The sequence below is a fragment of the Eretmochelys imbricata genome, chromosome 19 (assembly GCF_965152235.1).
Source record: "Eretmochelys imbricata isolate rEreImb1 chromosome 19, rEreImb1.hap1, whole genome shotgun sequence".
Classification (NCBI taxonomy): Eukaryota; Metazoa; Chordata; order Testudines; family Cheloniidae; genus Eretmochelys; species Eretmochelys imbricata.
The window spans coordinates 7,664,669-7,679,053 of record NC_135590.1 but is presented as its reverse complement, the minus strand read 5'-3'; the positions used below and the strand labels follow the sequence as shown (position 1 = coordinate 7,679,053).

The window sequence follows — 14,385 nt, the reverse complement described above, 5'->3', positions numbered from 1 at the left end:
AGCTAAACCACATGTACATAAACTGCTGAACTACTGGCTGTAATGCTAGCTGCAGCCACAGAAACTCCTCAGAAGCTGCACTGTCACCATCCTGGTTTGCAATAGCAACTGGCTGATAAGGATGGTTGGAAAAAACAAACACCTCTAACTCAGGGGTTGCTTCAATAATCTTGGGTTTCAGAGTAGCAGTTATGTTAGTCTGTATCCGCAAAAAGAAAAGGACTTGTGGCACCTTCGAGACTAACCAATTTATTTGAGCATAAGCTTTCGTGAGCTACAGCTCACTTCATCGGATGCATTCAGTGGAAAATATAGTGGGGAGATTTATATATAGAGAGAACATGAAACAATGGGTGTTACCATACACACTGTAACCAGAGTGATCGCTTAAGGTGAGCTATGACCAGCAGGAGAGTGGGGAGGGGAAAGGGGGGAGCCTTTTGTAGTGATAATCAAGGTGGGCCATTTCCAGCAGTTGACAAGAATGTCTGAGGAACGGTGGGGGTGGGGGAAATAAACATGGGGAAATAGTTTTACTTTGTGTAATGACCCATCCACTCCCAGTCTTTATTCAAGCCTAAGTTAATTGTATCCAGTTTGCAAATTAATTCCAATTCAACAGTCTCTTGTTGGAGTCTCGTTTTGAAGTTTTTTTGTTGAAGAATTGCCACTTTTAGGTCTGCAATCAAGTGACCAAAGAGCGTGAAGTGTTCTCTAACTGGTTTTTGAATGTTATAATTCTTGACGTCTGATTTGTGTCCATTTATTCTTTTACGTAGAGACTGTCCAGTTTGACCAATGGACATGGCAAGGGGCATTGCTGGCACATGATGGCATATATCACATTGATGGATGTGCAGGTGAACGAGCCTCTGATAGTGTGGCTGATGTGATTAGGCCCTATGATGGTGTCCCCTGAATAGATATGTGGGCACAGTTGGCAACGGGCTTTGTTGCAAGGATAGGTTCCTGGGTTAGTGGTTCTGTTGTGTGGTATGTGGTTGCTGGTGAGTATTTGCTTCAGGTTGGGGAGCTGTCTGTAGGCAAGGACTGGCCTGTCTCCCAAGATCTGTGAGAGTGATGGGTCGTCCTTCAGGACAGGTTGTCGATCCTTGATGATGCATTGGAGAGGTTTTAGTTGGGGGCTGAAGGTGAGGGCTAGTGGCGTTCTGTTATTACCTCCCTCTCCTAGACGGAAGAGCCAAGTGTATCCCCCATGTAGGTCCTTTCAGCCGGCGATCAAGCCGCCCCTGTGTTAATCTGAACGGCTGGCGCTCCTTGCCACTCTCACGGCTGTTAACGAAGCCTTGTGCCTCTTGCTCCTGGGTCTAGGGGCAATTTTTGAATTGGACCCCCCCACACACACACACGAGCGGCAGCCCCCCCCCGGGCAGGCTTGTGAGTGAAACGACCTGCCTGGGGCAGCGGGAGCGCTCGCTGCTACCGGACCGGAGCGATTTCCAACCACTCGCACGGCAAACCCTGCACCCGGAGGCCGGGAAAGGGCCGGCGGCGGCCGCCGCCGCCTCCCGCAGCGGAGCAGCGCGGTGAGCGCCCGGCCCCGGGAACCAGCCGCGGCCGCGTGTCTCGGCGGGGGCGGGCCGGGCCGAGGGGCGGGCCGGGCGGAGGGCCGGGTGAGGTTCCGGGGCAAGGGCAGGGTTTGGGGCGGGAAGATGGCTTCCACCAAGAGGGTGCTGTACGTGGGTGAGTCGCGGCGGGAGCGGGGGTCTCGCAGCTCCCCAGGGCGGGGCGGGGCGGGGCGGGAGGGGGGGTAAAGCGCGCCACGCGTCCCCCCCCCCCCCCCGCAACCAGCGCGTCCCCCCGGGGAGTCCTGTGGCGAGAGCAGCCCTGTCCCGTCCCCCCCCGCTATCCCCGCCTTGCCCTGCGTCCCCCCCCGCCTTGCCCTGTGTCGTCCCCCCACCGCTATCCCCGCCTTGCCCTGCGTCCCCCCCCCCGCCTTGCCCTGTGTCGTCGTCGTCCCCCCCGCTATCCCCGCCTTGCCCTGCGTCCCCCCCCGCTATCCCCGCCTTGCCCTGCGTCCCCCCCCCCGCTATCCCCGCCTTGCCCTGCGTCCCCCCCCAGCTATCCCCGCCTTGCCCCGCGTCCCCCCCCGCCTTGCCCTGCTCCGCTCCGGGGCTGGCTTCTCCCTCCCGCGTCCTCTGGCGCTTGCCGGGTTGCGCAGGGCGCCTCTCCTGTTGCCTTGGCCCAGCGCGGGGAGAGGCTGGGGGGATTACAAACCCCACCCGAAATTATTGGGTTAAACGTCGTTATGGGGGCGGGGGGGGGGGCGTTGCGATTATCAAAGGCTCAAAGCCTGTTTAGCTTTAGGGTTCCCCGCTTGTCCCTGCAGGGCTGGAAACATGCTGGCTCTCCTTCTTGTTGAAGGGCTCCTGTTCTCAGACTCCCTGGAGTCCCGGAGCTGGGGCTTTTGGGATGACGCAAAAGAGCAGGAGACTCAGTAAAATGGGTCACACTCAGCTGAAGGGAAAACGAAATGGCACTTTAAGGTAGTCTCCTTCCTTTGACTAGTGGGAAGTGTGCACCTCTCATGCATGAACCGAATGGGATGAATGCCCGCTTAGGTCATAATGTTTTAACTCTGATGCCTAAACCCCTGTAGGCCTGGTCTTCAGGGGGGTTCCTGAGAGCAGCTGCTCTTACTTATGAAAAATCAGGCCTCTTATTATGGTGCCTAACTCCAGGCACCTGAGTTCAAGCACTCTGGCTGTACGCCATGTGTGTTTCCTGCCCGGGGAGGTCCTGTTCGCAGGTTGGGATGCGTACCCAAACAACTTGGCAGCTCAGATGTTACTCAATCCTTTGCCCAACTTTTTAATATCTGCTTGCTCTCCCCCTCAACCAAGCTGCAGGGCTCATGTATTCTTGCCCTCCCCTGACCTCCAAATGACTTGCTAAATTAATGTTGTCCCTGGTGCTTAGCTGCATCTGCACTGATCCATGGCACCTGTCTGCAGCAGGTGTGGAAGACTGAGACTTGGGGGGTGCTACTCCACTTCCTAGTGTCTGAGCTGCTCGTTTGTGCTGGGCAATGTGTGTTTGTGTAGCTGCTAGCTTGGGCAGGGCAAGTGCAGCTTGCAAAGGTCAGTTCATCTGACCCGCCAGCAGGAGCAGGTGATGCGATGGTTCTGGTCCACTTCCTCGTATGTGCCCTGTCAGCGTAGGCAAAGGTTCCCCCTTTTACCATGGAAATCTGCCTGCATTTCAGTTTCCAGCCAGGTCTCCATGTTACTGTATTTGGATCTATTCCTGAGCTAGCGGGTGAGTTGTACAGAGCTTGTAGTTCTCTCTCCCTTGTACGATTTCACGCCAAGATGGTGTTGGTGTGGGTAAGGTCAGGTTTGTGATACAACAAGTCTGATTAAAGTTTGTCTGATCAGACTCTGCCATGCGGTGCACAAAACCTTCCCTTTGGTCACTGTCTTTGGCTCAGTACATCTGGCAGGTCTGTTTTTGCTCATGTGCCTATCTGTTGCCATTTGGGGAGCTGAAGAATCTGGTCCTGGGATGGGATTAGCAGTTTGTTTGGTTTTTTGGGGGCGGGGTGTGTGTGTGTATTTGGTCCGAGCCAGATGTAGATTAAGAAGCAGAAAAGGAGCAGGAACTGGTTGTGAATTCAAGTGGTACCTGCATTCTTCATTTTTTCAAAAGGGTTTTTAAAAAGTTAGGGGGTTGGAATGGGTTCCCTTATTTAGGGTCCTTATTTGCTGATGGGGAGGGTGGTGTCTCTTATAGGGTCCTTATTTGCTGATGGGGAGGGTGGTGTCTCTCATACAGAAGGGATTTTCTTTGAGGCCACTGGAGGGTTTTGAAAACAGTGTAGAAGCCACTGGAGAAACTTCAGATCTTTCCCCAAACCGCTGGCCCCAATCCTGCATAGACCTAGCCACGTGTTTAATTCTAAGTGTGTGAGTATCCCCAGGACTAAGATAGGACTCAGGCTATAAGCCACTTTGTAGATCAAAACCAGCACTCTGAATAGCACCTGCACATGGCTTGGAAACCAGGGTGGTCTCTAGAGCACTGATTTGCTATGCTACTTGTGGGAAGCTCCGCTGAAAAAAAAAGCGACTGCATTCTGCGCTAGCTGTAAGTTTACAAGCTGTCTGTAATCAGCAGGCCATCCTTTCCTCTGCACTGAGGCCAAGTTTCTGCACTGGGCAGTCTTAGTGGGCAAACAGGCTGCACAGGTAGAGAACACTCTATGTGACTTGCAGGTGGACTTGCGGAAGAGGTGGATGAGAGAGTTCTTCATGCTGCCTTTATTCCCTTTGGAGATATCACTGATATTCAGATACCTCTGGACTATGAAACTGGTGAGTCCTGTTTTGGTCTGTCTTGTTTCTTGCCCTGTGTGGATCTCTGTGTCAGGAATCATGTCCAAGAATTCGAGAGAAGTGTCAAGTTGCCCTCTTCAGCTGCTCTGTCCTTGGGGTTTGCTGCTTCCCAAGAAACCATGGCTTGCGAGGCTCTCTTGAAGAGAGAACCCTGCATAATGATAACTGTAGAGGTTTGTGCTTCTGTAACATCAAAATCTGGGGGCAGCATTTTCCCAGTGCACCAGGACCACTGCGGTTCATAGTGCTCTGGATGTGCTGGGTAACATGCTGTCTTTGGAATGTGCAAAACTTTAGAGGCTTGAGTTTTCCAATGAACTTGACCAGTTTCTTAGCATCTTCTGAATCACACCGGGACAATTTACAATCCCGACCCTCAGAAATCACCTAGAAACCACTGTCCTCTCCCTGCTTCATAGCAAAGATTCAATAGCGGTTGCAGTCAGATCTGTTATTACTGAAAGTCCATTCTCTGACAACATATTCTCCAGGGCATGTGCTCGAACTCCCTGATATATTTGCGTGAACAATTAAAACTAAATTACAGTTTTCAAAATAGATGAACACCGTGTATTTTGCAATGTCTTCTTTAAATCATGTTTGTTTATTTATTTCATAAATAGCAACTTTCAGTACTTAGCAAAGGGATTTTCCTGTCATTACATGCTACTGTGTGCCTTTTCTCTATCTCGGTTGTGAACTAAAACTCCAAACCTGCAGTGATTTCCACATGCACAGACTTGACTTCAGTGAGTCTGCATGGATCCAGGTGCCCTGGAGCTTATTTCAGGATGACGGTGTAAAGCTAGCTCTTCTTTCTGTACAACAAATTGTTTAAATTCATTACTTGAGAATTACCTTGATGGAGATTTAGCTTTGTTAACATCAGAGCCATAAAGAACAGTTTAATGTTTCTGTACAACTTGAACTAATTAAAAATGGGCCATTTCGTAACCCCTGATGTTGCCAGTTCTTTGCACCAGCCTCTGAAAACATTAGTGTGTCTGAAACAAAGTCTGAATTCTCAAATGGGGAAGGAGCAGCAGAGAAATTAATTTCCCTTCGCAGCACGAGTGACTTGTTGTCAAATCTCTTGTTCTCTGGCTTTCCTGGCGGCTGTAACTGTTCGTTATCTTTCCACAGAAAAGCACCGGGGATTTGCTTTCATCGAATTTGAGTTGGCAGAGGTGAGAAAGGAGCAAATTTTAATACTGAGTTTGAAATCTCTTCCTCCTCCACCATTTTTCACCGAGTCCTGCTCCCACTGAAGTCATTGGTAGTTTTGCAGTTGACGTCAGTGGAAATCGGATCACACCCTTTGTTACTGACTCCTTCAAGGTTAACAGCCATGGCTACATACGGTTCTCCTTCGGCTGGAGTTGCTGTCCCACTTCTGGGTCCAGTTTTGCCATCTCTGTTTTTTCTGCTTTCTTTGGATGATCCATCTCCGTCTTGGAAAATCTTTGTGGTCCAAAATCTTGACCAGGGCTGTCTCAGTCCATGATGCCAGTGGTGGTTTTAGTTCAGTAGATACCATGTGCTGGCACCTCTTTGTGGCCCGACGACCCTATCGCAGGCGTCAAAAAATAAAAACCAGCATAACACGGGACCCAAATGGTGTGCAATTTGGAGGCATTAGCTGATTGGATCGATGGGGCGAAAACCAGGAATGCGTCTGCCCCTTTGTCTGAAAACACTTGTGAAGGTCCACGTGAGATGTGGCAAGAAGCTACAGGCTTTGCATTGAGGAGCAAGCCTTATTTTTGGGTTAGACCATTTCTGCCAGCCCAGGCTATGCATTGGTATGAAATCCTCGCAGCCTTCCATGCGTCTAGGGTGGGTTTGTTTTTTTTTTTTACATGAATAGAGGAGTAATGGCTGAATTAGCAATAACGTATTTTCTCTTGCTCTTCCCTTAGGACGCTGCAGCTGCTATTGACAATATGGTATGGATTACAATCCCCTTTACTGAACCTTCTTGGGGGAAGTGTTGCCCTTTCTCTATCCCCTGCATCATTTGGCTTTGCTCTGCTCCCAGTACGATGAGAGATGACCAAATGTCTCACCATTGTCTGGAGATTTCTGTTAATCTCTTATATCTAATGACCCTCATCCCCTTGACAGCTGATCATAGCTCCTAGGCCAAGAAAGGGAAACATGGATCTGATACCCTCTGGGGTGGGTGGTTTTTTTTAAGTAACTCGGTTCTGGATCCTCCCCGTATAACAGCGGTCGGGAATGGACACAAGTAGAGAGGAATCCCATCAGTGTGTTGCACTAGCTGCAGGTTCTTCGAGTGTAAAGGGAATTGCCGGCTAAAATGGGGGGTAGTGGCTGGTTTTGCATATCCTTGGAGGCGGGCCTTTGTTCCACCGTTAGGCCGCTGGTGTGTCAAGACCACTGCCTCTCGTGCTTGCCGATATTGTCTCCTCGTTGCCTCGTGCTCCTCCCTGTCTCCCTCTTTTTCTCTTGTCTCACGCTTCGTAAGCTCTTTGGGGCAGGGCTGTCTGTTTGTTCTGTGTTTGTCCATCACCTAGCCCTGGGGCGGCCAACCTGGGGCTCCGGAGCCACGGGCGGCTCTTCAGAGGTTAATATGCGGCTCCTTGTAAAGGCACCGACTCTGGGGCCGGAGGTACAGGTGCCAACTTCTTAATGTGCCGGGGGGGTGCTCACTGCTCAACCTCTGGCCCTGCCCCCGCTCCATCCCTTCCTGCCCCCTCCCCAGAGCCTGCCATGCCCTTGCTCCTCCCCCTCCCTCCCCAGAACCTCCTGCATGCCGCAAAGCAGCTGATCGGGAGGTGCTGATCGGTGGGGCCGCCGGTGGGCTGGGGGAGCTGATGCGGGGCCGCTGATGTGTTACTGTGGCTTTTTGGCAGGGCACATTGGTAAATTCTGACTCCTTCTCAGGCTCAGGTTGGCCACTCCTAACCTAGCCCAATGCGCTCTCGGTCCATGACTGGGGTTGCTATGGTAATTCAAATAATCAGTACTCTCAGATAGCGGGCGGGAAGGTCTGTGTTTCTCTTGACTCTCTCTCGGAGCCCGGCAGGGATTTGGAGAACGTAGGAATTTCTCAGCTTTTTCTCTTTCGTTCTCCTTAGAATGAATCTGAGCTTTTTGGCAGGACGATTCGTGTCAACTTGGCCAAGCCAATGCGGATTAAGGAAGGTTCTTCCAGACCCGGTGAGTCGGTGAATGAGAAGGCGGTGGGGGGGTACCTCAATGTCCTGCTGTCAGTACTGCCTGGCTGTGTCGGATTCTGTTTGCTTGCTGAATGTCTCCCTTCTCCATCGCTTTGCTGAGGGCCTGTGTCACACGTTACGTGGGCAGAGTAGCCATTAGGGAAGACTGAGTGGGCTGATTCTGTTGGTAATTTTAGAGAGCTGACTCTAATGGGAGGTTTTACTAGGCTGCAGATACTGACTCAGTGACCATCACTTTCTCATTCACCTGTGTAATGGGTCTAAATTCTCTATGCTGCGGGCTCTGTGTCCTTAGGGTTCTCCTACTGGGGACTGAGTGCTCCTGCACCTTCAATGTCTTAAAGCTGTCCTAGAACACACTGTGTTCAGACCTGGCTGCTCATGCCACAGAAGAACACGTGATTTGGTTTAGACCCTGTTCTGATCCCTTCTTCTCTCTGTCCCAGTCTGGTCGGATGATGACTGGTTGAAGAAGTTTTCGGGGAAGACGCTTGAGGAGAATGCAGAGGAAGAGGGAGCAGAGCCTTCCAAATCAGAGACGCAGGAGGTAAACGGCAGGACTCTCTCTCTTTCTGTGGGGAGAAGGAAGGAATCGAGCGATGGATTTGAATTGTTCCTTTTGTGTCGATGGAAAGGAGGAGTTGAACATGGTCAGGGTTTGGGGGAGTCGTCGGTTAAAACGCTGTCCGAGTTGCAGCAGGTCAGGCATGAGGGCAGGAGATGCATTAGTGCCACAATATTTTTGCAGCTTCAGAAATTCCTTTCAGATGCCACAGATACTGAAAAAGGCAAGTTCAAAGCTAGCTCGAGTCACGAGGGCAGCGTCCGTGGGCATGGGCTAGACTCCGGAGCCCAGCCCTGCCCGGCACCCCGGGTACGTTCTCAAGCAGCTAACTCAGGCTGTCTATGCTGTTGGAGCTTCGCTGCTATTGTTACTCGAGCTAGCTTACCTCTAGCTATATTAAAGCTAGCTCAGGTACGTCTACACGAGCAGCAGTCACGCCTCCTGATTGGTGTGTTGACGTTCCCTGTGTGAGGGGGAGCAGCCCCGGCCCCAGGTGGAATTGTCACAGCCTGCTGTCCCACTGAAGGCTGAGAACTCGGGGCTGGAGGCCTCTGTAAGAAGAACCTATGGGAACATCACTTTGTTTCTCTTCCCTAGGGTGAGCCTCCTGCTAAGAAATCCAGGGCCAATCCTCAGGTGTACATGGACATCAAGATTGGAAACAAGCCTGCTGGTCGAATCCAGATTCTCCTGCGCTCGGACATTGTGCCCATGACAGCAGGTGAGAGAGAGTGCCACGCCTCTAAGGCGCTTTCTAAGATGAACTTTAGCATATAGCGCCATTGCTGGCATTTTGAACTTTGATTTTGCTTTCTTTCCTCCCCTATCCCGCCCCGTCCTGCCCCCCCCCAACACACACAGAGAATTTCCGCTGCTTATGCACCCACGAAAAGAACTTTGGCTTCAAGGGAAGCAGTTTCCATCGCATCATCCCCCAGTTCATGTGTCAGGCTGGAGATTTCACCAACCACAACGGCACCGGAGGCAAATCGATCTATGGGAAGAAATTTGACGATGAAAACTTTATTCTGAAGCACACGGGACCAGGTAAGGCCAGATCCTGTGGGTGCAGGAGCAGGCTGGCTTAGTGGGGCAGCTCGGGCAAAGGTTGCTGCGACTGCATGGGGCAGATTGCTGGAATTTGGGACTTTTGGGGTGTGACTGAGTTCATTATCAGTAAATGGTGCTGGATTCTCAGCCTTTAAAGCTATGTCTACACTAGGGGTGGGCAAACTACAGCCTGCGGGATTGCCACCCCTGTGGCATGGCAGGGCTAAGGCAGGCTCCCCGCCTGCCCTGGCCCCGTGCCACTCCCGGAAGCGCCCAGCACCACATCCCTGCAGCCCCTGGGGGGAGGGGGCAGAGGGCTCCGTAGCCATAGGGTGAAGCTCTTGCGTCGGGCACAGATTGGGTACAGCTCCCCCCACATTGCACCACTGATGTGCTGCAAACTTGACTCGGAAAGAGCATCTCTACAAGTGGGAGAGGATTTCATTGTCCGTGGCCAGTTCAGCCCCTTGCTTCTTGGCTGAGCTTTTCAGCAAATGGAGACAGTGTTAACCCTGTGGGTGGGGTTTGTGATGTGGACACCTTTCCTCTAGGAAGTGACCTATGTCACCTACGTACGTTGTCAGGCCACTGATGTATTTTACACAGGCCAATAAGCAGCTGCCTAGTAGCCATCCGCTGATGGCAACAGTTGGTCCCAGCTGACGTAGGCTGGATTTGCAGTAGCGACCCAGAAGTAAGAGTTTGAGCGGGATGCTACGAGGGGTTGCTTGGGATAGCGGGACTGGAGCTGGTGACCCAAGAGGTCATTTCCAGTCCTGTGTCCCTAAGAGGCTCAATATCAGCCATTCGGCTCTCCCGCTGTCACTGAGCGTAGTCAATTTCGTACTTGTTGCGTTCAGAGCTCAGTGTCTGGTGCACTAATATGATGCTGGGTTGTAAACACAGTAGGGAATGTTGATTTGGATTTTTTATTTCCATTGGGTGGTAATATTACATGGGAGAGTTTCGATGGATCCTATATTTTATAAAAAATCTACACTCGTGTTTTACAACATCTAAACTTGCGACCAAATCTGGCCTGACGTTCTCCTTGTAATATGTATTGTTTCGATGCACGCGGTGGGAGGGTACATGATCGTATCGAACACTGTGGGGCAATGTGTAATGGGCGTACCATGAATGGGACGGATGAAGCCTGAGACAGGAGGAGAAAGGAAGCAGAGGGCAGCACTGTATTATAACCTGAAAACATACCAGCCAACAGACCGTCTCTCTCTGGGGGTGGGATAGCTCAGTGGTTTGAGCATTGGCCTGCTAAACCCAGGGCTGTGAGTTCAATCCTTGAGGGGCCATTTAGGGATCTGGGGCAAAAACTGGGGATTGGTCCTGCTTTGAACAGGGGGTTGGACTAGACGACCTCTTGAGGTCCCTTCCAACCCTGATATTCTATGAGTCTCTTGATCCTTGTGGCTGTCCTGTGATGACGGGGCTGCTGAAGGAGTATTTGTATTAGGCAGCCGATGTGGTGATGCGCTGAGCATAGAGCAGATCTATGATAAATGGCATACTGGTCACTCGTATTTGTCAGCTGTTTGGGGCAGGGACCATCCTGCAGCGCACCCAGCACAGTCGGGTCCTGCTCCGTGACTGGACCTCAGTACAATAATAATATTTTGTCCCCAGGGTTGTTATCGATGGCAAACTCTGGCCCAAACACCAACGGCTCCCAATTCTTCATTACTTGTGATAAAACGGACTGGCTGGATGGCAAGCATGTGGTCTTTGGAGAGGTGACGGAAGGGATTGAGGTGGTGCGGCAGATCGAGGTAGGAGTCTGGGGAGCAGACAACGGGATGTTTCCCCAGTTGTTTCTTTGGTCTGACTTGGAGATTTATCTTTACTTCTTGTTTCCTTTTTCTTAAGGCTCAAGGCAGCAAAGATGGGAAACCCAAGGAGAAAGTGATCATTTCAGACTGTGGGGAGTATGTGTGAGCCCGTCTGGATGGAGTGACCAGAGGAGCAGTGAAGGCTGGAAGTTGTTCTGGATGGGGAAAACAGAACTGGAGACTGCCAGGGAGAAAAGTCACCTTGTTACTCCACAAGTCCCACTTGCTGCATAGTTTCTTTAGAAACTACCATACAGGCTTGGGCTGAACAGTCTGGTCAGCAGACAGGACTAGGTCCATCAGCGGGTGCTTTTTCACCCGGCGGGTCACAGGAAGCATCCTTTAAAAAAGCCGTGCAAATAGTTTGACCAATCTGGAGTGGATCCTGTGTCCCTCCTCTGCGAGGCATCGCCAGTCCTGCCGGTGCCTTCCATAGAGAATTTTTTCTTGTTTAAAATAAACCAGAGCTTGTATAAAATACCGAAAATGTGTCCCTTACCTTGGAATTCTCACAATGTTGTGTTGTTTAGCACACAGATCATGGTAACATCTAGAGGTCAACGAAGTACAAACGTCGCCACCTGTTTCTTACAATCTAAGAAAGAGTTGTTGTCATGGGAAAGGTTTGAAGAAGCAGGAGTCTGCCTTGTGTTTTATGGAGTTACTTGTGGACCCTACTGTTCAGCCAGCTGCTTTGGGTTTGTGTGTTTAACAGCCAGCGGGTGAGTCTGTTTAACAGCCTTTCTAGCCGACCTTAGACTTTACCTCCCTATGCCTTGGTTTCCCCTTCTGTAAAATGGGTGTATTGAGCTGCATCGTAAAATGCTTTGAGATCTCTGGATGAAAAGAGCTAGGCAGTATCATCAGTTAGTTAATCTCATGCACAGCCATAGCAAAGGACTGTCCTCTGCACCAAAATCCCTACCAGCGTTTTGTCTAGTGTTGCACTCGTGCACCCCTTCAGTGCTGATGTGGTGCAGGCGGATTGGAGTTACAAACAGCGGGACAGTTGGCCTTTACGGTGATTGTGAATGGGTTTTAGGTCTTGAAAGGCCCTTTGAAAAGCTTCCCCTGACACTGATCATAGAATCATAGAATATCAGGGCTGGAAGGGACCTCAGGAGGTCATCTAGTCCAACCCCCTGCTCAAAGCAGGACCAATCCCCAATTTTTGCCCCAGATCCCAAATGGCCCCCTCAAGGATTGAACTCACAACCCTGGGTTTAGCAGGCCAATGCTCAAACCACTGAGCTATCCCTCTCCCCTGTCCATGTTTACGCTCTGCATCTGTGTTTGTTCGTTCCCGCCTGACGGCATCAGAGCAGCTCTCAGGAAAGCCTCGCTCGCAAATGGCCTTGGGCTCTGTTTTTGTGAAAATGCTCATCCTCCGAGAAACTGACCCCGCTAATTGCGCTAAGCGAGGGAACGTAACTGAGGTGTAAGTACTGGGGCCCATACGAAAGGTTACACCCAGAAAGGGACGCACCTCTGTAATTCCTGCAGCAAGGTGGCTGTGTCTAAGCACAAACATCCTGAATGTGCAGGATCCTGCTCTAGGCAATGTCCTAGTGTTTGCTCAAATAGCATTTAGCTGTTCATGTATGTCACAGGTCGTTATTAGTGGCTACCATTTGCATGACAGAGGAAAGGCACTTCAGTCTCGCCTTTGGTTCAGCGCTGAAATAATAGACACAAGAAGTCTAAGAGCACACAAAGCGAAGCTAGTGTCCTTAGCAGAAATAACATTTTCTGTAACCCCCATTTTGTTGTCATTCATTTTTTTTTAAATTATTTTTTGAATGTAAACATGAAATGAGAGAGTGCCCGTCGGGTTTGTGTGGGTTGGAGATCCCTCAGAATCTCGGCGGAGAGCTGATTTAAATACGGTTTGGAATGGCAGAATGAGAAGTCCTGTGTCTGAAAAAGGAGCTCCCGTTCACACTGGCAGGGGATGAATATGGGCAGAGCAGTAAGTGTGGCTTTGTCTCCAATTAGGGCCTAGCTTGTTTTGCCTTTAAATTCGAGGTAGTTGCTTTGATACTACTGAATAAATGTGGCATTGTCACTTACAAAAGTATCCTTACGGAGACTGCTCTGCTACAGCGTCTCAGGCGTGTTCTTCTTTTATAGTTTGCAGTGGGGTTGGTTGTAGCTGTGTGGGTCCCAGCACAGGACTCTCTGGCTTTAAGATTAAACTCGATAAGTTTATGGCGGAGATGGTATGATGGGATAACATGGTTTTGGCAATTAATTGATCTTTAACTATTCATGGTAAATAGGCCCAATGGCCTGTGATGGGATGTTAGATCGGGTGGGATCTGAGTTACTACAGAGAATTCTTTCCTGGGTGTCTGGCTGGTGAATCTTGCCCATATGCTCAAGGTTTAGCTGATCGCCATATTTGGGGTCAGGAAGGCATTTTCCTCCAGGGCAGATTGGAAGAGGCCCTGGAGGTTTTTCGCCTTCCTCTGTAGCATGGGGCATGGGTCACTTGCTGGAGGATTCTCTGCTCCTTGAAGTCTTTAAACCATGATTTGAGGATTTCAATAGCTCAGACATAGGTGAGAGGTTTATCACAGGAGTGGGTGGGTGAGAGAGATTCGGTGGCCTGCATTGTGCAGGAGGTCAGACTAGATGATCATAATGGTCCCTTCTGACCTTAATGTCTACGATGGAAGGTGCAAACGTTTGACCTACACAAAGTAGGTCTTTTATCTACAATAAAAGATATTCCCTCACCCACCGTATTTTTTTTTTGAGAGAGACAGACAGACAGACACAAGGCAGCTGTGGTGGTATTTTCTATTGGACCTGTTACACATGCATTTTTGCATTTATTTAGTGATTTACATATTTTAAAATGTACAGAACTGTTGATATTAGACACTGTACATGGTGTGGCATTTTACAAATATCCAGGTTGACCTCTTCATTTGCTGTGATCCTTCAGATGAAAAGTAGCTACGAATCTATTCTAAAAGTCAGGTGGTCTTTAGTATTGAGTGGCTGGTGTGTTAATCTAAAACCAGTAATACGTAGCTTTTATATGGCACTTTTAATCGGTAGATGTCAAAGCGTTTTATAAAGAGAGGGTTAGTATCATTATTCCTGTTTTACAGAGCGGGAAACTGAGGCACAGAGACTTGCCTAAAGTCACCCAGCAGGCCAGTGGTGGAAATAGAACCCAGGCCTCATAGTCCATCCACTAGGAACACCACCTCTCTGACTAAAAAAACCTGTCATTCTGATGAGCAGTAACCCCAAACGTTTGTAGTTACAGGCTATTGGCTTTGAAAAGTTTAGGACTGAAATAAATTGTTGGTGATCATTCAGTGAACCTTTGTTTCATGTCCTTCGAGGACCGC

At 50.0% G+C, this 14,385-nt stretch overlaps 1 protein-coding gene across 2 annotated transcripts; it reads left to right on the top strand.

Annotated features, from left to right (window-relative positions):
- The first annotated feature begins 1,661 nt into the window (after nt 1–1,661).
- On the top strand, nt 1,662–11,507 carry PPIE (peptidylprolyl isomerase E). Of its 2 annotated transcripts, none has more exons than XM_077837915.1 (10): nt 1,662–1,704; nt 4,236–4,334; nt 5,499–5,542; nt 6,275–6,301; nt 7,457–7,538; nt 8,005–8,105; nt 8,721–8,844; nt 8,985–9,170; nt 10,818–10,960; nt 11,058–11,507. In XM_077837915.1, exons 1-10 carry the CDS (start codon nt 1,674–1,676, stop codon nt 11,124–11,126), a joined length of 906 nt encoding a protein of 301 aa, XP_077694041.1. In that variant the 5' UTR covers nt 1,662–1,673; the 3' UTR covers nt 11,127–11,507. The 2 variants fall into 2 exon arrangements, with proteins under 2 accessions (XP_077694041.1, XP_077694042.1); XM_077837916.1 differs by lacking the exon at nt 1,662–1,704 and adding an exon at nt 2,648–2,978.
- The last annotated feature ends 2,878 nt before the right edge of the window (nt 11,508–14,385 follow it).

Bases quoted from the DNA above. Each gene is read 5' to 3' on its own strand.
- PPIE (XM_077837916.1), top strand. From the start codon at position 2,921: ATGTTGTCCCTGGTGCTTAGCTGCATCTGCACTGATCCATGGCACCTG. The intron at 2,979-4,235 runs GTGTGGAAGACT...TGTGACTTGCAG, and splicing joins ATGGCACCTGTCTGCAGCAG to GTGGACTTGCGGAAGAGGTG. The intron at 4,335-5,498 runs GTGAGTCCTGTT...ATCTTTCCACAG, and splicing joins ACCTCTGGACTATGAAACTG to AAAAGCACCGGGGATTTGCT.